Source organism: Anolis carolinensis, chromosome 2 (genome assembly GCF_035594765.1).
Source record: "Anolis carolinensis isolate JA03-04 chromosome 2, rAnoCar3.1.pri, whole genome shotgun sequence".
Taxonomy (NCBI): domain Eukaryota; kingdom Metazoa; phylum Chordata; class Lepidosauria; order Squamata; family Dactyloidae; genus Anolis; species Anolis carolinensis.
The window spans coordinates 66,608,598-66,630,787 of record NC_085842.1 but is presented as its reverse complement, the minus strand read 5'-3'; the positions used below and the strand labels follow the sequence as shown (position 1 = coordinate 66,630,787).

Below are 22,190 nucleotides of genomic sequence, written 5' to 3'. Positions count from 1 at the left end.
TTCAGGTGGGCTTATCAATAATGGTTTCGTTGTGGTTTATGTCCAGATGGAATAATTGCTTTGCACCAGTATGTGAAACTTCTGGAAAATGAAGTCTGTTGCATAAGCTTTTGCAGACGTCAGTCAGCTTTGTCAGGTGTAGCACCTCAGTCTGAAAGGTACTTGCTACGGGATTCCTTTATATCTTTTTCCTAAAGGAACATAAGATAACAAAAAGCCCCAATAACAGAAAAGACATTTTTAAATACAGTGTAAAAATATTCCCTCCCTCCCTTTCTGCAGTCTTGCTTTTGGTAATAACAGCAGATGCAGCCTTCTAACTCCTAGGGATGTCTCAGTCTGTCCCTAAACTACTCACATCTCATTGTTTTGACATACTGAATATTCTAGATCAGGAATGGGCAACATGTGGCTCTCTAGATATTATCAGACTGGCTCCAATGATCTCTCATCATTGACTGTTCTGATTAGGGTTGGTGAACAATCCCATAATACAAATCTTGGAGCTCACAAATTGTCTAGGTCTGAAAATGTTGATATGAAAGAAGGATTATGTTAATACATGACATAATAAATCTCTGATTGAGACCCTGGTCAGATGCTGGCGGTCTCCCTAGAAAACACCTGTGCTAGAGGGAGGGACACACAATCCAGTTGAAGATGGACTGATACATGTATAGACAATTGTAATCTTCCCCGCTGAAGTTCAAATGAGTTAATGAAAGTGCTTCCAAATGGTTAATTTAACACATGAACAGCCTCTAGGTAACTAGTAGAATTGTGTCATCAGATGAAAGATATAACGGTATGTTCATGGACCTACCAGCATCCTTTTTACCTGTAAGCTGTTGCTGACTTTTAATTTAACAACTTCCTCAAGGGGTGCATTGAGATTTCCCATGGAATCATAGAATCCGAAGAGACCACAAGGGCCATCCATTCCAGCCCCCTGCATACAGGAATATACAATCAAAGTACAGTATTCCCTCACTTATTGCGGGGGTTAGGTTCCAGGACCACCCACAATAAGTGAAAATCTGCAAAGTAGGGACACTATATTTATTTTAATATTTATACATTATTTTAGTAGTTATACACTATTTTAAGTCTTTATCAACCAATCATTGTTGATAAATCGCCTCCTTCTCCTGTTGCCGCTTGGGCTCCTTTTCTCTCCCTTTGGCTTCTCCTTCCTCATTTCCTTAGGCTGTAAATTGTAATTTTTTAATGATTCTTTTAAAGTTTATTGAAAAACCGCAAAACAGTGAATCCATGAAAAGTGAATCGTGAAGTACTGAGGGAACACTGTACCCCCAACAGATAGCTATCCACCCTCTGATACAAAACCTCCAGCGAAGGAGACCACCAAACTGTGAGGCAGTGAGTTCCACTGTTGGTTCCTAACATGTAGGTGGAATCTTTTTTTCCTGCAATTTGAATCCACTACTCTTGTGTCCTAGCCTCCAGAACAGCTGCAAACAAGCCTGCCCCCCTTCTTCAACGTGAATGATTAAACAATGGCTATCATGTCCTCTCTTAGTTGCCTTTTCTCCAAACAATATCCAAATTAGGACTCTCTTCTGTTGGTGTTATAATAATGATGTGTTTCAATTCGGGTTATATTTAAATAGTGTAACCTGTTCTGGTCTAGTGGTGGGAGTACAGATGTTTTTGGTCCAACTCAACATATCCAACAGGGACTAGACACAATCATTTTGAATTGCTAGGCTACAAAGCCTAATGGAATGGGGGGGGGGGGGTTAGAATAGGAGGATAAGCATGCTGATTAATTTTTGCAACACATGTATTCTCCTTGGTAAGATGGTTCACACATGACTGAATTTGTCTCCATCAAAGGTTAATGATTGAGGTGCCAGTTGCTATAGAAACGAACACTGCAGCAAAGTTTGAACTGGAAACTTTCCCACTTCAGTTTGGTTAAATATATACATAAACTTGATAGAGATTGCCACCTCATACATTGATGCTTCTTAAACTGCTATGTATAAGTAATGGTTTTCCCCCACCCCATGTGCTGCAAACCAGCACCATATTTGTGCCTGTTGCCTACAGCTGTTCCTTTCATTCCCAGAAACTTGCCACAGACCAGCAGTCAATGGCTTGCACATCAGCACAAGTTCACTGACTTAATAATATCATGCATAGCAGCACTCAACTATTGAGCCTAGGCTAAATATGTAACATAGCCCACTACAACACTTATACCACAGTCACATATGCACAATGCTATGAGTTAAGCCAGAGCATTGCTAGGCAAAATCCAAATTCATTAGTTTTTGTGCAGTCGCAGTCTACAACCCATAAGGGTTTTCTATCATATTTCACCCCCTGTTTTGCTTTGAAGAAATAGACAACATCTGTGAATCCAGAACCTATTTCATCTCCCCTTCAAACCCTAATGCGCTGCAAGCCCCTCTACCACAAGCTCCAGGAATGTTATAGTGCTATTGAAGGTCAGAAACAACATAAGCCACAAAAGAGCAACACCTGTATTGGAAAGCCAAAATGCACAAAATACAAGCATTGGCTGCTTCTTCAGGTAAAGATACTAAAAATCACACAGGAGAAGGAAAGTGATGATGTTTGAGTTACTGCCTGACTTCTCAATACATTCAATGCATTTTGAATATAATAGTTTCTCAGAAAGATTTTCCCCAACCTGGGCAGAGGCTTCTGAGGGGTAGGAAACGGTGCTGAAATGTTGCAGGACAGAGACATATAGGAATTACAGAGTTGGTTTTGTGCTCCAAAGCTAATCTCTGTTGCTTCAGGTCTATTGAAGGCAGTCGATACTGAATAAAATTAAATGGTCATAGTTGTTCATACATGGAAAAAGATGGGAGGGGGGAACAATTTTTTTTGCCCCAGGCACAAAGTATCTGGAGCCCAGCTTGCCTGGGAGTTTTTCCATCCATGTCTTCTTCTTCACTACAGAGCTATAGAGAAGGTATACTTGGGAAAGGTACTTCTGTCATTGGAAGGGATATTAGCAGCTGACAAAAGTTGATGACCCCCTTCCCCCCCTTTTTTTGCAGTTGGAATTTGAAATAAAATGAAGCAGAAAAATATCAAAACCTGAATTAAAATATATATCATTAAAATGTACGCATATCAGCACATCAATTATCAGTATCAAGCACACTGTGAGACAGATTTTTATATAGTCTTTTTTCAAATGTCTGTTGGAATAGAAAAGTCGGTTAACTTATTGGATATTTCCTAAATCATGGATGGAGGCCCTGGCATATAAATCTTTTTAATTCATGGCTTGTTTAGCTCCCAAAGTCTAAGATTTTCTCATTTCTTTAAGGGTGTGGTAGTTCTTGAACTGTGATTAAAGCTTTAAAGAATGAAAACAAATGGCTGGTATGGCATTTCTCTCTATAGAGTTGCCTTTCCCATCCCTGTAGTTACACATGCTCTTTACTTCTGTGCTCAGTTTTAAAGGGCAACTGTTCAAATGAACATTGCAGGACAGAAAAGATACAGAAAATATATTTGCATGTATTTAACATCTCATTCAATTGCTGCTCTCTCTCCCCCTCCCTCCCCCGCTCTGTATACATTTCTTGAAATAAATTTCTCCCCTTATTATGCTACTTTCCAGATGTCAATATATTAAGACAACTGTATGTAAAAAGGGGACTTTCTGAAAACATTTGCATTTTTCTAAATATAAGATACAGCAAGAACCAGTAAACCAGAGCTTTGTACACAGATCATAGAGTATGGGTGAGCTGGGCATATAGACCGTTTCATTCATTTTGGGAAGTATCAGGACACAGAGTGGCAGTAGTCAATCTGGCATTTTGAAGCTTCTACTTAATTTAATTTTACTTTGGGCTGATTCCAGCACAGTTCAACACCAAATCAATCCAGTTTGGCAAATCCATTCCTTTCTCGTATAAAACCCAGGAGTGATTCCACCAATTTTCAAACAAATATTGATTAAATATTTTAAAGCTTTTCTTCCTCCATGAGAATGTATTCCTTACAGGTCAGCGCCAGTGGAAAGGGGAATAAGGGGGAATGGGGATTTGATTTTGATTTACAAGACCTGCAATCATAATATGCCAACTGGGTTGTAAAATCATCTGTGAGCCCATCCCGGAGGCAAACTTGATTCAACACTTCTCAGCATCCCACCACAAACCTTCTCAAATACAGCCCTTATGACTTTCAACAGAATACAGTGCTGGGGTTGGCGAAGGACTGAGGGAAACAGGATCCTGGAAACTGCCAGCCAGTGTGATGGCTGCTGTAATTTGAATCCAGCTTGACTGGCCCTTTTGTGCAGGTTTCCTTGGACACCAGAAACAGGCAGTGTTCACACACACATATACAGACGCACAGGCGACAGCCACTGCACGAACTCTAGTTATTGCTCTGGGGCCATGAGGGGGTTTCTAACCACACAGGAGCAGAATGGATGGAGGGAACTGGTTAACAAGGAAGCCTTCTGCAGAGTCGGCTGGAAAGCCAAATATGGGTCCAAATACCCTCGACGGGTGCCCGACTATAGGATCTCTCAGAGGAAGTGCTTCTTGCCTGCTATCTGCCCTCCAGGTGATGGTGGGAACCTTTCTACCTGTGAAGAAATACCTGTGCAAAAGAAGGAAGAAAGGAAGTTACCAGAAAGAGAAGATGATCCCCCTCTTCCAGAGCCTCTGCCCGAGATGAGGGCCCCAACCCCGCAGACAGTGCAGTTGCTGTACCAGGGCTTCTCCCATGAGGGCAAAGGCAGGCAACACTATCTCAAAGAGAGGACGAGGAAGAGCCCCGAGGAAAAGTTCAGTTACCCCTTGTTATCATCATGGGACTATGGCTGGCGCTTAGGTAAGAGTAACACTCAAAGTGTATCTGCACTGTGCCATAATTGGAGTTTGGTACCACATTTTCATCATGGAATTCTAGGAATTGCAGCCCACTGAGGTCCTTAGTTTCTAGCAAGTAGAAACCCAGCAGATGAAGCTTTGTGTAATGAAATATTGGGAGTGGCTGAATTCCTGTTGAGTCTGCTACAATTACAGGAAAGAGAGAAAAGTTGGCAATTCATGTCCATATGCTAAACTTTTGTATCTCTTTTTTTGTATGAGACTAGCCTGAGATTTTGTTCATTAGTCTTTTCAAAGCATAGTTTTCTTCAGTGGGAGACACGCATGTCCCATGGTTGAGCTAGAAATTACTCTCTATTCCCACCTTGTTGGCTTCAATGCCACTCATAGTTAAACCATGGACCTTTCTACACAATTACAAGAATATTTTCTTCTTTAACTGCCACCCTATGAAATCCCAGGTTTTGTAGTTTGGGGAGACATGGCCGGTCCTCTTTGGCTGAGAAATCTGAACACCTCTCTCTAAACTGCAAATCCCAGGATTCCATGGGTTGTTAAATCATTACATTTTAATTGCAAAATGTGACAGGACCTTATAATGAGAACTATGACCCAACCTCAATAAATAGATTTTCAGATCAGAAAGTTGATCACTCTCTCAGTTCACTTGAAAGGATGAATAGCCACAACAGGATTTGGGTCACCTCCTCAGTTAAAATCAGTAGTCCTCAGCTGCAAGGACTGGAGAATGACTGACTGTGTCATTCTCGCAGCTGCAGATGGGGAATGCAGGAGCTGGATGCCACCAGGGAATACATGACACATTTATTGCTCTCTTTCCATATCAACTGACAGCGTGTGACTGTTTTGCAAGGGAGTCTGAAAATCACATCAGTTGGCTGTTGACTCTGTACTCAAAAGTGTTTAAACAAGTTTATCTTCCCAGAGATCCAACTGAAATATTATGACGTGATGCACTTAGTCTGGTAGTTCATATGCCCAACCCTAAACTATTAGATGAAAATTGGGAAAAGGCTCTTTATATATATAGTGCCTTCAATGGGCAAAACACTTTTGTTGTATTGTGTGTTCAGTTTTGACAATGGGCATTGAGGGACAAAGATGGGAGAAAAGATGTTGCCTAAAACCAAGCTGAGCAGTTGACCAAAAGAATGGTGAAGGGAGTTATTGGCATGTAGTGTGATGTTGTTTGGAAACCAGAAAGAAGATGTGATAAACTCGCCAAGACAGCCATCGTGCGACTGATGTGTTAACTAGCTCTATAATATGTGCAATGTGCCAGGAAAGCATTGTGTCTGTTCAACTCACAACTTTCCTTTGTAAATTTCTCCTCTTTTGTTGTTGTTGTTGCTGATTCAGTCTATTTATAATGTAATATTTCTCTTTTCCTATTGCCTTCCATTTCACCACTATGTTTTTAAATTTTAGCATTTGTCTGCCACTTGGATCTGAAATCATTTCAGATCATTTAAAGAACTCTAGGACACCGTTAATGAATCGTTGTTATATACTTTCAAGTTGACTCTGACTTATGGCAACCCTTCCCTTGGGCTTTCTTAGCAAGATTTATCCAGAGAGCATTTGCCACTGATTTCCTTTAAGGTATAATAAAACCTTGCCCTAGGTTGCTCACTGTTGGTTTCATGGCTGAGTAGAGATTCCAGCCTTTGACTTCCTGAGTCTTAGGGCAGCTGTCAAACCACTAAACTACAATGGCTCCAATCAGAATAATCACCTTCCTACCTTTTAATTAGTTTAACTCTTTTCCCACACAGGAGATGCTGTTAAAGACATCAGAACCCCAATTTATGGCAAATCCAGAATTGTAAAGGATACTTTCTACATCAATAATGGAATTTTCCATCATCCTTCAAAAACTGACAAGCTCTCATGAATATTAATGCTGGTTGAAATGTGGATTTTTTTTGTACAATTCTGCTTTCTGATGGATATTTGTTGTGCTATATGTGAGCTCTTTGAGTTTGCCATAGATGTAATCATATTTGGAATAGACACATAAAAATAAAGAGGGTTATTTGTAATTTCAAGAGTTCTTCTGCATTAATGACTAAAATGTATAGCCCACCTCATAATTACTTTTTCAGATTTTAAAAAAGTCTTGATCTCACAAGATAGGAAAACATCAAACATCCGGGTGTCCCGTGGTCAACGTCCTTGCAGACAGCCAATTGTCTCACCCCAGAAGCGATTTGCAGTTTCTCAAGTAGTTCCTGACACATATACAAAAAAAATCTCTTTGTAATATATACCTGCCAAGATCCTGTATTGTGGGCAGCAATGCAGAACTTTACAACAGTGGAGCTACATCACTGACATGATTTGCAACCATGTTAGACAACTGTGATGATGCGCAAGAGGCCACCATACAAGGTATCCTGTTATGCAACAGTGGCTCCCACCAAACAACAGGGCACCATGCAAGATGTCCTGCTGCCCAGTGGGGGATCTCACTATACAACCAGGCACTGTGGAAATTGGGGATACTGTCACAGTGGGGTGGAGAGGACCCATGACTTTCCATTGACCTTCATTTTGAACTATCAGTTCTCCACGACTCTGTTGGGGACTGTTGCCCACTCTCTCCTAGCACTGTGTCATTGCATAAGTGCAGCTTATTCTGCGAAGTGCCATACTGTTGTACATCATGACCATGCATAACAGCCACACTGCTTGCTTATTTATGCGATAGCCCTGATGATACTCACCTCTTGGCCAAATGACCTTTGTGCAGTGTTATAATCCAAACTGATGCAACTGTAAATTAGTTTATGATTTCATTATGATGTCAGCCAACACTGCTTGTGCAACAGGGGCGTGGGCATATGCCATTTGCCTAAAGTCCCTCTGGGGGAATCTTCTATGCCAACGTGGACAACTTGGGCAGGTCTAGGAATGAATTCCTGGCTGGGAACCCACTGCTGACTAAACTCTCACCACTGCTATGTTGTTGAAATTAGGCAGAAAATGTTGCCACCAGATTCGGGTAGCAGACCAGAAACACTACTTTTTATGGTTTTTGGTGGGATTTTTTTTAAATAAACAAACATTAAAATCAGCATTTCCTGCTTTTTTTTTTTTAAAAGGGATTGATTCTTGGTTTCCTGGTAAATGTCATCAGTATGCTTTTGGGGACTACATGTTCTGTCCATCACCGTTGCATCTTAACGCTTTTCATATTATTTATATTGCTACCCTTATATGCCTTCAAGTCAGCGTTGACTTAAAGATATAAACAGCCCTGCCCAGGTCCTGAGTACTTGGGGCTGTGGCTTCCCTGATGGAGTCAGAAGAAAAAGAAGACTGACCTCTACATGCTTGTAAATGGTCTGAATTTATATACATTTTATTTATTTATATTTTATACACTTTATTTATATTCTACTCTATCTCCCTGGAGGTACTCAGAGCGAATGACACATATAAGGCAAACATTCAATGCCTTTTTAACCCAACGACATACAGTACACAGACAGAGGTAAAGGTCTTTCCACTTTTTCATCTCTGGCATCCGGAGGCGATGCTCAACTGCGGCCATGGGAAGGTGCTCTTGTTCCATTTGCCATGCCAAGGAGCCTTTGATCTCTAATCGTGTTGCTGACATGTTTTACATATCTGCAGGGGGCGCCCTTTTACCTTCCTGCAAGGCAATACCTATTGATCTACTCGCATTGTATGCTTTCGAACTGATAGGTTGGCAGAAGCTAGGATTGACAGGCGAGAGTTCACTCCAACTTGTGGCTTTGAACTGCCAACCCTCCGGTCAAGAGATTTTCCCACTGCATTACGTGGCCCATATTCTTAACAAACCAATAAATTTTGGCCTGTACATACGTTAATTTTCCTTCCTCAAGGACTACATTAAGAGTAAACACAAATACAAATTTAACATACAATATTCAACAAAAGGACTATGCATAAATAAACATATATTAATAATATAATACTATAAATATGGTACTAAGTTGGTGTTAGAGCAAATACATAACAGTAAATAAATCAACAGCAGAAATTTCTGATGTTACAAATACGGCCCCTTCATTAGCAGTAAAGCATGATCACCTCATTTTTCATTTATAATTTTAATACAGCTCCCGAAAAAGGCCAATCTATTTATGAACATTCCAAAATGTATTGAATAAATTCAGACTATCTATAAGTGTGTGGAGACCAGTCTTTTTTTACTGCTGATTCATTAGATGTGCTTTTTTACTGCCTATTTCTGTTTCCTTGTCTACTCATCTGCAGTAGTCTTCTTTTTTTCCTTCTGCTTCCAATTTTAACTAATGTTATCATCTTTTTCAACTGAGTCATGTTATCTAATGATATGTCCAATGTATAACTACATCAATTTACCTCTTTTTAGCTTCTAGTGAGAATGCATGTAATATACTGCACATATTTTGTGCCCGTTCATTTGTTTGGATTAAGTTCATAGAGTTATTGCAACTGTTCTAATAGTTTATTTTTTTAACCCAGGCTGTAACTGTTTCCTAGCAAGCAGAATTGGCTGGATGGCCATCTGTCGGGGGTGCTTTGATTGTGCATGGCAAGGGGTTGGATTAGATGGCTCGTGTGGTCTCTTCCAGTTCTATTATTCTATGATTCTTCCAGGAAAAACAATGAATTAAAAGCAAAGCATCAGCTATAAGCATGCTACCTAGGTGAATCAACCTACAAGATGAGGTTCATGGAATGGTTTAATATTCCAAAAGGGCTGCAAGTTATTATTATTATTATTATTATTATTATTATTATTATTATTATTATTATTTTATTGTATGACACAGCAAACAAGATAGATATGCTGGATTTCGTATCATAAAATCACAAGTCGAACATTTCCCAAGTGGTGGTGGTATTATTATTATTATTATTATTATTATTATTATTATTATTATTATTGTCATCATCATCATCATCATCATCTGGAGAAATGCATAAAAAGCAAGGGGAACTGCTCTATGGGAGAGTGTGCCAGATACTGTTCCTGAACAATGGTATCATTGTAAAATGTGAAGCGCAGGCACTCATCATAATAGTCATGTCCTTCAAAGGAATACAATACTACAAGCAACTTGGTTGTTCCTGTTTTGTTCATCCGCAAACCAGTATAAACCATTTACATGTTTAGAGGAAACAGGTATTTTGTAAAGCCAGTGAATCTAATTGGCCTCCCAAATGCACTTTATATGACAGATGGAATAGTTCACAACTGCACATTGTTGCTGGGGAAAATGACAATTTCCATCCCCTTTCCCAACTCATGTGAGGATATCAATGATTAGCTGAGGGAACAGAGAAATCTAAGAAGAGAAGAAAATAAAGTCTGGAGTAGGATGAGGATAGTTGATGTCATGGTCTACCCTAGGCATGGGCAAACTTTGGCCCTCCAGGTGTTTTGGACTCCCACTATTCCTAACAGCCTACTGCAGTGGTTCTCAACCTGTGGGTCCCCAGTTGTTTTGGCCTACAACTCCCAGAAATCCAAGCCAGTTTACCAGCTGTTAGGATTTCTTGGAGTTGAAGGCCAAAACATCTGGGGACCCACAAGTTGAGAACCACTGGTCCATTGGCTGTTAGGGATTGTGGGAGTCCAAAACACCTGGAGGGCCAAAGTTTGCCCATGCCTGGTCTACCTTCTGATAATCACAAAAAAAACCACCACCCTGACAACCATCAGGTCTCTAGATAGTGGGATTGTGAAAGCCTCCTGCCTAGGGCCTTGGGGAGTCTGAGTGGTCTGGTGGTCTGAGTAAATAATACCTAACTAGGTTGACCAACAATCTGACTGCAAAAATGAGCTTGCAAAAAATCAGCTGTTTATTGAACTATCACGTTGCGATCTCTGACTTAATTATTCCCACCAAGCAAAATGAACCCATATATCTGCTGTCCTCATAATGATAAATGTAGACCACAGAGGGTTTATAGCTGTAATTTCTTGTTAAGTCAGGTATTAATATGCTGGTCTGTTCCTTGTTGTGGGGACAATTAGCAGATGATGAATAAAAAATGGTAAAAGTGAGACTCAGCTGTTTGAGGCAGGAGGACTCTGATTTTGAATGATTTGTAGGATGCCCCATTAAAAAAAGCACATGAGGACAACACCTGCAGGGCTTCTTTTATCATGTTTAGAGAGCAGCTCAAAGATGAACTAATCTGTGAGGTCTTGCTGTTGCCTCCCACGGTCAGCTACACTGGGGGCAAAGGTGAGAGGCCCAAGTGGAAAGGGAGGTGAATCTGGGGCTATCTAAACCCTCTCCTTTTCAAGACTCGTTTCCTGATCCATGATATATTTCTCACTCCCTAGATGAGAAAAGTCTGTCCCTTGAACGTTTTGACAACTCTCCAATACTCCCAACTGCCACATTATGGCCAAGAACTGGATGAACAAAAAAGCCTTGTTGTTGTACCTCCTGGCTTAAGAATGTGAGATTTCAAATAAAGTGGAGTTGATGTGTGCCTTGTGGATGCTCCCGCTTTGTGGGTGCACAGGGCAGGGATACTTTTCCAGGCCTTCTCCACAGTTAGGACGTAACTGAGGTTTTAAATGAAAACTGAGATTCTCAAAAGTCAAAGATGTTTTATGGAACCAAGAAAAATGGTGCTGCAATCCACAGCTTGCATTACTCTCAGTCATTCTATTTATGGTTCATAATAGACTTCGTCGTTTCCACTGTTTTTTCCATTTGATCTGTAACCTGGATGACTATAAAGATTTCTCTCCATCTTTCTTTCTCTCCCCTTTTTCTTCTCCCCCCCCCTCCCAAAAATCTTTATTTCCTTTTGCTTGAGAAGTTGGAAATGTCCTATGACTCATGGCGCCACTGGGACCTTTAGACCAGAACAAAATATCGTCAAATGGAGTCCTGCTAAATAAATTTAGTGAACGAGATCATACATTTCTGTGCAACAATGTATCTAAAAGGTGTCATTTTTTTCACAAATCATGAACAATTTGTACACTCAGGTTGTTGTTCCTTGTGCCTTATTTTATGATTTGACCAAAAATGGTTAACAGCATGAAATATACTTTTGGTTGGGTGATTTACTACCAGAATGCTGTCTAAGGGTCCACATAGGAATAAGAGATAAAAAGTTCAGCCAACAATGCGATATGTTGCTGATATTATTATCTGCTTTCAGCAAAGCCATAGCCAAAATCCTATAGTTCAGCTTGTATTGAGTTCCGGACAAAATCACAGCTTCAGGTTTTTATGTTGGCCCTCATCTTCCTGGCATATATCTCTTTGTGTTTCTCTTGTTTGTTGATACAGCCCATCCCAACAATTCAGAGCAAGTAACAACATGATAAATATTTTGCCCAGTGGCACAGAGCATGACGTAGTGGTTTGAGTCATAGGCCAGGATTTTGAAAATAAATTTGAAGGGAAAAGAACTGTGAATAGTGAATACTACTACTAATAATAATTTTATTTCTTACCTGCATCTCCTCGTGGCTCTAGGTGAGTTACAGAATAATCAAAGCACATATAAACATTGTAAAAAATACTGTATGCACATATTTAAATGAATTTCTATAAAATATACATATTAAATGTATTTCTATAAAATAGATATTAAAATACACAAAACAAAGATTAACTAAAGGACATGAGTTTAAAATTCATGCTTAAAAACTGGTTGGGTAGGCCTGCCGGAAGAGATAGGTCTTTAGATGGTTTTAAAATTCCGACAGCTGATATATGAATGTAACTAATAAACACATCCATAAAGAAACAAACTGGAACCTTAGCTAGTTCCCACAGACAAATTCCCCTTGCATGCCTTTATGGTGCTAATTGTCCCTAAATTGTTCGCCAATTCAAACAACCTGGATGGTCTTGTAGGACTATGTTTTCCAAAATTCCACCAATTTTAACATATAACCCACTGCTCACTGGAACCAGCACACAGAGCCACCCAAAAATGGGGGGAAACTGACTTTTAGAGTGATGGTTAATAAGCAGGCAGGCCACCTCCTTATTATGATGAACAGAAAGACACATGAAAACTTGAGGTGACGTAAAAACAGAACTGTGATGTTTATTTGAACAATAACTTGAAGGTTGTGTATTGGTTACAGAAGAATAACAGGCTGGTTACTTAAACTAAAATGGTTCTTTGACTTGACTTCTTCAGAAACTGTGTTCCCTCACAAGAGAACAGGCTTTTTAAAACCTCTCAGACCTCCCTTCCAGAGGCTCTTATAATAAGAACTCTAACCCTTAGAGGCTTACTACAATATCTAGCACTTCTCCCCAAAGGCTAACTTAACTTTTTCCCTCAACGAGGTTCTTTACTAACAAACTCTTCCCTCCTTCTTCTTCAAACTCCACTCCCTGACTCCACTAACTCTCTCTGACTATCTCTCTGGCGCCGCCTACCTCCTGTTGCTAGGCAACTCCCTCCAACTCCATCAACCAATCAGACTGCCTGATCTCTCCTCCCCTTGCCTGGCTCTACCTTTCTTACCAAGGCCCAGAACTGCAAGGTAGGCCATTCCGTTACAGTATGCCTTCATGTTGTCTTTTAGCTTATGGTGCCTTTATGAATTTCATAGGGTTTTCTTAACCAAGGAATAGTCAGAGGTAGTTTTGCGACTACATTCCTTTGAAATATAGCTTATAGCAGTGGTTCTCAACCTATGGGTCCCCAGGTATTTTGGCTTACAACTCCCAAAAATCCCAGCCAGTTTACCAGCTGTTAGGATTTCTGGAAGTTGAAGGCCAAAACTTCTGGGACCCACAGATTGAGAGCCACTGGCTTATAGCATCTGGTATTTGTTGGCGGTCTCCCATCTAAGCAGTAACAAGGGCTAACCCTGTTTAGCTTCAAAGATCAGATGAGATGTGGTGCCTTTATGGTAGTGGTAGCTTCCATGAAAACAATCCTCTCCATCTTTGGGCTGGAATATTGTTTAGGGAGCAAGGTACTGGCTAAACACCAGAAAAATTGAAGAAGCTTTGGAAATCGTGAAAGAACAAATTACAGCAACAGCCAGAAAAATTGAAAGGTATGAAGCCAGAATCATCTAGTACAGACAAAATCAACTGTTTCAATCAGACCAAAGACGGTTCTACCAGAGTCTGAACCAAACAACAGACACAGTAACCATAAAGCCAGAGAAAACTGCAACAACGAAGTTCTGGAAAGAACTTTGGGAAAATAATAGAAACTACAACAAAAACGCTGGGTGGATAAAGGAGTTCGAAGGAAAATTCTCACAGAACAAAATGGAGCAGATGGAAATAACAACTGAAATGATCAGCAAACGAGTGCAAAAAGTCAAGAACTGGACATCGCCTGATAGTGATCAACTTCATGGATTTTGGCTCAAACATCTGATTAGTTTACATGGAAAAATGGCCCAACAATTCAATGAGATGCTGCAGAAAGGAAGTATCAGTGAATGGCTAACAACTGGAAGAACATACCTGATACAAAAGGATCCAGCAAAAGGAGCAGCACCAGGAAACTACAGGCCAATAACGTGTCTGCCCACTATGTTTAAACTACTGACTGGCATCATAGCTGACAGAATTCAAGACTATCTTGAAGAAAAAAAACATCTTGCCAGATGAACAGAAAGGCAACAAACGGAAAAGCAGGGGCACAAAAGACCAGTTATTGATTGACAAAATGATTCTGGAGAACTGTAAGAGCCGAAAAGCTAATCTTCACATGACGTGGATTGACTAAAAAAAGGCCTTTGACTCACTCCCACACAGCTGGATCATCAAGTGCCTGGACGCCATCGGGATTAGTAAAAACATTGGCACCTTCATTGAAAACATGATGGAGCACTGGAAAACTGAACTGTTTGTTGGAAATGAAAGCTATGGACTTGTCAACATCAGAAGAGGAATTTTCCAGGGAGATTCATTGTCCCCTCTGCTTTTCATTATTGCCATGATCCCTCTGTCAACAATCTTACAAAAAACAAATCTCGGCTACCAAACATCTAAGAATTCTCACAAAATTTCACATTTGATGTACATGGATGACCTGAAGCTATATGGGAAAACAGAAACTGAAATCCAATCTCTGACCAACACTGTCCGAATTTTTAGCACTGATATCAACATGGAGTTTGGTTTGGACAAATGTTCGACAGTGGCATTGAAGAAGGGAAAAATCATTGAAAGTGAGGGCATAAATATGCCCAATGGCCAAACAATAAAGTGTCACCAGCCAGAGGCCTATAAATATCTGGGCATATTACAGCTGGACAACATCAAGCATGAACATGTGAAAACTGTGGTCAGCAAAGAATACACACAAAGGGTCAGAAAAATTCTCAAAAGCAAGCTCAATGGAGGCAACACCATCAAGGCCATAAACACCTGGGCCATACCTGTCATAAGATATACTGCTGGCATTATAAATTGGACACAGGCGGAACTGGACAATTTGGACAGAAAAACAAGAAAACTCATGACCATTCATCATTCACTGCACCCTCACAGTGATGTTGACCGGTTATATCTGCCTAGAAGATCAGGGGGCAGAGGACTCCTACAAGTAAAACAAGCAGTCAAAGAAGAAGAACATGCCCTGGCAGAATATGTAAAGCAAAGTGAAGAACCTGCTTTGATTGAAGTCAAAAATCAGAAACTCCTCAAAGCGCAGCAGACAAAAAACCAGTACAAGAAAACCGCACTACAAACTAGAGCTGACAGCTGGCACAACAAAACACTACATGGAAAGTTCCTTGACAAAATTGAAGGAAAAGCTGACAAGGAGAAGACCTGGCTCTGGCTCACGAATGGGACCCTGAAGAAGGAGACAGAAGGCCTGATCCTTGCAGCCCAGGAGCAAGCCATAAGAACAAATGCAATCAAGGCCAAGATCGAAAAATCAGCTGATGACCCAAAATGCAGACTGTGCTAGGAAACCCATGAAACCATTGATCATATCCTCAGCTGCTGTAAGAAAATTGCACAGACAGACTACAAACAGAGGCACAACTATGTGGCCCAAATGATTCATTGGAACTTATGCCTCAAGTACCACCTCCCAGCAGTAAAGAACTGGTGGGATCACAAACCTGCAAAGGTTGTGGAAAATGAACACGCAAAGATACTGTGGGACTTCCGAATCCAGACTGACAAAGTTCTGGAACACAACACACCAGACATCACAGTAGTGGAAAAGAACAAGGTTTGGATCATTGATGTCGCCATCCCAGGTGACAGTCGCATTGATGAAAAACAACAGGAAAAAATCAGCCGCTATCAGGACCTCAAGATTGAACTTCAAAGACTCTGGCAGAAACCAGTGCAGGTGGTCCCGGTGGTGATGGGCACACTGGGTGCCATGCCAAAAGATCTCAGCTGGCATTTGGAAACAATAGACATTGACAAAATTACGATCTGCCAACTGCAAAAGGCCACCTTACTGGGATCTGCACGCATCATCCGAAAATACATCACACAGTCCTAGACACTTGGGAAGTGTTCGACTTGTGATTTTGTGAAACGAAATCCAGCATACCTATCTTGTTTGCTGTGTCATACAACGTCGTTGTGTCAATAATAATAATAATCTATATATATAAAATGTTCTGACCATTTCTACCTTAAAGTAAACAGCGAAACTGAACACCCAAAACCCACGAAACTTGTCCACAAAAGACATGGTCATCCCCGCTGTGTTTAGACATAAAAAAACCCAGAAAAATAAAGTCCTAATTAGGGGGAGAGGAATAATTATTTTTTCCCATTGCTGCTAGTTAGAAGGCTAAGCTCCACCCACTTTGTCTCTTAGCAACCCACTCAGCCATTTAATAGTGCCCATGGCCGCTTCAATCAGGCTTCTTCCACACTGCCTATAAAATACAGACTATCTGATTTGAACTGGATTATATGGCAGTGTAGACTCAAGGCTCTTCCACACAGCTATATTACCCATTTATAATCTTATATTATCTGCTTTGAACTGGATTATTTTGAGTCCACACTGCCATATAATCCAGTTCAGTGTTCATTTAATACAGCTGTGTAGAAGGAGCCTCATATCATCCAGTTCTAAGCAGATAACATAAGATTATAAATATACAGTAGAGTCTCACTTATCCAACATAAACACTCCGGCAGAACGTTGGATAAGCGAATATGTTGGATAATAAGAAGGGATGAAGGAAAAGTCTATTAAACGTCAAATTACGTTATCATTTTACAAATTAAGCACCAAAACATCATGTTATACAACAAATTTGACAGAAAAAGCAGTTCAATGTGCGGTGATGCTATGTAGTAATTACTGTATTTATGGATTTAACACCAAAACATCACAATGTATTGAAAACATTGACTACAAAAACATTGACTACTAAAAGGCCGACTGTGTTGGATAATCCAGAACATTGGATAAGCGAATGTTGGATAAGTGAGACTCTACTGTAATATGAAATGCTTACTGTGGTATAATAATACAGAACAATATAATCTCTAAAACCAGGACAGTAAATAAAGATAGAAAACCCCCCGAGCTCTGAAGCCATGAGGCTACTCTGTCCCATACAACCAGGCTTAGCAAGGATGCCCTATGTAGAAAGCGGCCAGGTTTTTAAGCTGCAAGACAATTCAGTGCAGTTCAAGCTGGCCAAACAAGGATTCCCCTACTAAGGAAGGAGCCAGGCTTCAAAGCGGCTCTTTGATTGAGGGTGCTACTCCAGCTACTCCAGAAAACGGCCAGGCTTTAAGGCTGGAAGGCTATTCACTGCTATTCCACCTGGCCAACAAATGATTCCCATAAGCCACAGCAACGCGTGGCCGGGCAAAGCTAATAATAATAATAATAATAATAATAATAATAATAATAATAATAATAATAATGCTGGCATATCTATCTTGTTTGCTGTGTCATACTATGTTGTTGTGTCAATAATAATAATAATAATAATAATAATAATAATAATAATAATAATAATCTTTATTTATATCTCACCTTTGTCCCCATGGTGACTCCAGGCAGCTAACATCTTTCCACACTAAACAGTTCAAAAAGAGAAATACAGAAGTTAAAAAACAATTAAATAATAAGAGTGTGGTAAAAAGTAAAAGTAAGTAAGTAAAAGTTTATTTGTATACCGCCCTCTCTCCCGAAAGGGACTCAGGGCGGTTTCCAATATAAAATCAGCATAAAACATTGTACAATAAAACACTGAAAACACTATAAAATGCTATAAGAATTAGAAACAAAAACAAAACATAACAATTGACTAAAACAATCACATAAGTAGAAGGAATATAATCACTCAAATAACATGAATCTGCTAAGAAAGAGGGAAAAAAGACCACTGAGATGGAGGAGAGGATGGCCTGGAGGGACCACTAGAACTAAAATGCAATGTGATAAAAATAGAATTAAAATACAGCAAATACATTACAATGGCCTTTAAAACCCATAAACTCTGTAGCTATAATGTTTTGGGGCAAGCCACTATCTATTTGCCTCAGTTTTTTGTTCTGCTATATGGGAATAATATAGCATCTACCTTTTATCGTGCCAGCTATAGTAACTCTCTTTGAGTTTTATGAGACTCCCTCCCCAGGAAATCATATACCATTGTTGTGAGGCAAACATTATAAGCTAATGTTTATTACTATGAGATCTTTGCAGGAAAGGCAGAATATCCATGTTCAAAATAGGATGCATTCAGCCTTAAAAAGTGAGCAGATATGATATTTGAACTCACATTATAAAATGTTTGGAGGCTTATCCTCTGTTCTGTCTAGTGCAGTGATTCTCAACCTGTGGGTCCCCAGGTGTTTTGGCCTACAACTCCCAGAAATCCTAGCCAGTTTACCAGCTGTTAGGATTTCTGGGAGTTGAAGGCCAAAACATCTGGGGACCCACAGGCTGAGAACCACTGCTCTAGTGGCTCAGGCTTCCCTTTGGAAATACACACAGATATAAACAAATTCTTGTTGCAGTACTGTGGAAAATGTGTGACTCAAAAGCTATATACAGACCGAAGATGGACTATAACATGAAAGAAGAATCTGGGTGGTATTAGCAGCAGCCAAGTGTGAAATAAAAATAACCTTCCTTGCTGACCACACAGAATGTTTTTTCCTTTTCCCTTTCCTTTCCCTTTCCCTTCAAGGTCACCTGAAAACTTTAATGCAACAAAATGTAAACACTTTTCATAGGGCTGATATGTCAAATACCTCAAAAGGGAATATAGGTTGCAAACAGAAGAATCTAGTATATTTCTACTATGCAATTTATAAAAATGCAATTTAAATTGCATTTACTTTGGCATTATTTGCCGGCCTGACTTTTTGCTAGTTTTTGTTCTTTTGGCAATATGACACTATGAAACGGCTAGACAGGATGAAAGCTGTAGCGGGTGGTAAAAGCACTGGAAATGTTACAGTTTGGGAACTTGAACGTAGTACCACAGCTTCATTTTATTTTCCTAATTCCTGACCATAGATTTTTTAAAAGTCACAAATTTCACTTTAGAAACAGATGTTTTTATGATCCACCAACCCGCACAAGTCAGGTACGGTATCACACTACACCAATTCAGGTCCCATTGTGTCGAGATCTTATATTGTGACAGGAACTGGCATTTTAAAGGCTGGTATGTGTCACATTTTGTGGCCACACATGTGGGGGAAACCCCACTTTTTTGCCTGGGATGGGCCATTGAATGTTTGCCAATTTTATGTTTTATGTTTGGAAGCTGCTCTGAGTCCCTTTGGGGAGAGAGGGTGGGTTAAAAATAAACTTTTATTATTATTTTATTATAATTATACATTTACCGTGCCGATGCAGTATTGGCATGGCTGGGCAGGGGCATCATTTCCCTCCCCTCCCTGCCCCTGTTTCAGCTCCCAATATAGAAGGAAAGACCTCCTCACCAAGGCATGAGGCTTGCCTTAGCTCTGTGGCACTGAGAAAGTATTGATAGAGCTTTGAAAAGGAAATCCCCCTTCCGTTGCATCATTCATCAGCACTATGGAGCTAAGGCAAGAAAAGTATTCCTTTTTTGGTGAAACGGAGGGCATGGAGGGGAGTTTGGCACTGCCATCCCACCTTGGGCTGCATGAGATGGCTGTTGGGATTCTTCCTGGGATCATGGATGGCGATCCCAGGAGGCCTCATACTTTTGATGCCGAGCACACAAGCCCCTGCACTCACATTGCTTTGACACACAGCTGATCACTGCCAGGAGTTCCACAGGCTTATACAAAACCCTGAATTTTCACTCCAAATAAGCTCTAGTCACTCAGAAACATTGTATCTCCTCTTCAAAGCAACCACAGTAGCTGAAAACCACAGGCAGCTGCACTCAATCAAAGGCCCTTTTCCTACATTTTAACCAAGGGTAATAAATTGTATCCGCTTTCTGCTTTCACTTGCTGCATGCAAAAGAGCTCCTTTTGCAGGCTCTTTCTGCAACTCCAAAACCAATAATAAACCCCTTTCTGAGCCGAAGATCTCTGCCAGCTTGACCAAGGTGGTCCAGAACCACCTTGGGAACAAGGGAACATGGTTTTTCCAACTGCGGATATGGAAACCCACCGGGGCCCCGTATCTGCACCTTTACGGATTCGAACCGAACTAATTCCCTTTCACTCCGGAACACTTTCTAAACTAAACTGCTATTTTGCTTTTTGCCACAATGGCCCCGATTCCCCTCCTGACTGATGAATTGGCTCCCCCTTTATGAATGAGTTACCTTTGATGAATGAGCATGGGCAACACAATCTGAAATGTCCTTCTGCACCTTCCTATGAACTCTCAAGGTATCAGGGATCCCCTTTCCCCCTCCTGCATGAACCCCTTTGTATCCCTTGCTTCGTCTCCCAGTTCTAGGGGAACCCCAAAAGCCTCTTTCCTGCTGGGCTACTGGGGAACCTACAGGATCCCTTGCTTTGTCCCCCATGGGAAACACAGGGGAGATTGAAGCCTTTGAAAGCACCATGGATGAAACTTGCATTTGTCTCCCAACACAATGGGGATGCTGATCTCCTTTTCTCCCCCATTGTGAGCCCCACATGTGTCTCCTATTAATTTTATTTTTTTTTATTGTATTTTATGATATCTTGCCGCCATATAAAATGAAGGACAGTGACCTCGTTGTGAACTTTGGTCAGTATTCCATCTTAACCTGGGTCTACCAGCCTGCCCCGGGCTCATACTCTGACTCAATGGACTTTATCATGATCATCATCTGGAAAGAAACAATGGATTCTTTCTTAAGCCTTGGAGGGCAAAGCCAGACCACTTAAGAATGGAGCAACCTTTGGACATTCTAATCACTTCACATAAATGGCACATCTCCTTTGCAGAGAGGCAAGGTATGTCACAGCTGTCAAGGCAATGCCATTTCCCTTCCCGGACTCTGAATCACATAATCCCTCATACCGTGGAGCCGTGGAGCTGTTTTTGAAGCAACATTTTCTTGTGGAGCCCCAAGAAATGTTTATCTATTATAAATAAAGTATATATATCAGACATGGACAAACGTTTTGACCAACATAAACTTAACAGTATTTCAATGGAAGAGCCCCCAATGGTGCAGTAGGTTAAACCGTTGAGCTGTTGAACTTGCTGACCGAAAGGTTGACAGTTCGAATCTGGGGGCGGGGTGAGCTCCCGCTGTTAGCCCCAACTTTCGCCAACATAGCAGCTCCAAAACATGCAAATGTGAGTAAATCAATAGGTACTGCTCCGGTGGGAACGTAATAGCACTCCATGCAATCATGCCAGCCACATGACCTTGGAGGTGTCTATGAACAATGCCGGCTCTTTGGCTTAGAAATGGAGATGAGCACCAACCCCCAGAGTTGGACATGACTAGACTTAATGTCAGGGGGAAAAATTTCAGTGGACGACCTTAGAGGCCATCTTGTCCAACCCTTTTCTGATATGCAGGAAAAGCACAATCAAAGCACCCTCTGAGTGGTGGGAGGGAAATATGGTTTTGGAAGCAACATAGGTGAGAGGGAAAGGATTTGGGGGGCAAGGAAAGTGAGGAAAGGCTTTTGGGGATGAGGGAAGGGGGGAGCAGGAAAGAGGAAGGAAAGTTTGGAAGGAGGAGGAGGGAGGAGAAGGAGGAAACCACGGGGCCCCTCAGTATGCTTCAAGGAGCCCCAAGGGCTCTATGGAGCACAGTTTGAGAACTGCTGGCCTGAACCTACAGTTGAATTAACAGAGTGCCAACTTAGTTTGCAACAGCTGAAGTAAGCAATGAAGAAAAGGGTATGGTGGGAGGAAGAAAGAGCAACTGGGACATTTTAAAAGCTGAAAAGGTGGGGTGACAACAGATTT

General features: G+C 40.7%; 1 protein-coding gene across 1 annotated transcript; it reads left to right on the top strand.

The window, feature by feature from the left end:
• Positions 1-4,339: 4,339 nt before the first annotated feature.
• LOC100565888 (protein SPMIP1) lies at positions 4,340-6,925 on the top strand. Its single transcript, XM_003217718.4, has 2 exons — positions 4,340-4,857; positions 6,653-6,925. The coding sequence occupies exons 1-2, from the start codon at positions 4,416-4,418 to the stop codon at positions 6,769-6,771; spliced, it is 561 nt and encodes a 186-aa protein (XP_003217766.1). The 5' UTR covers positions 4,340-4,415; the 3' UTR covers positions 6,772-6,925.
• Positions 6,926-22,190: the final 15,265 nt, after the last annotated feature.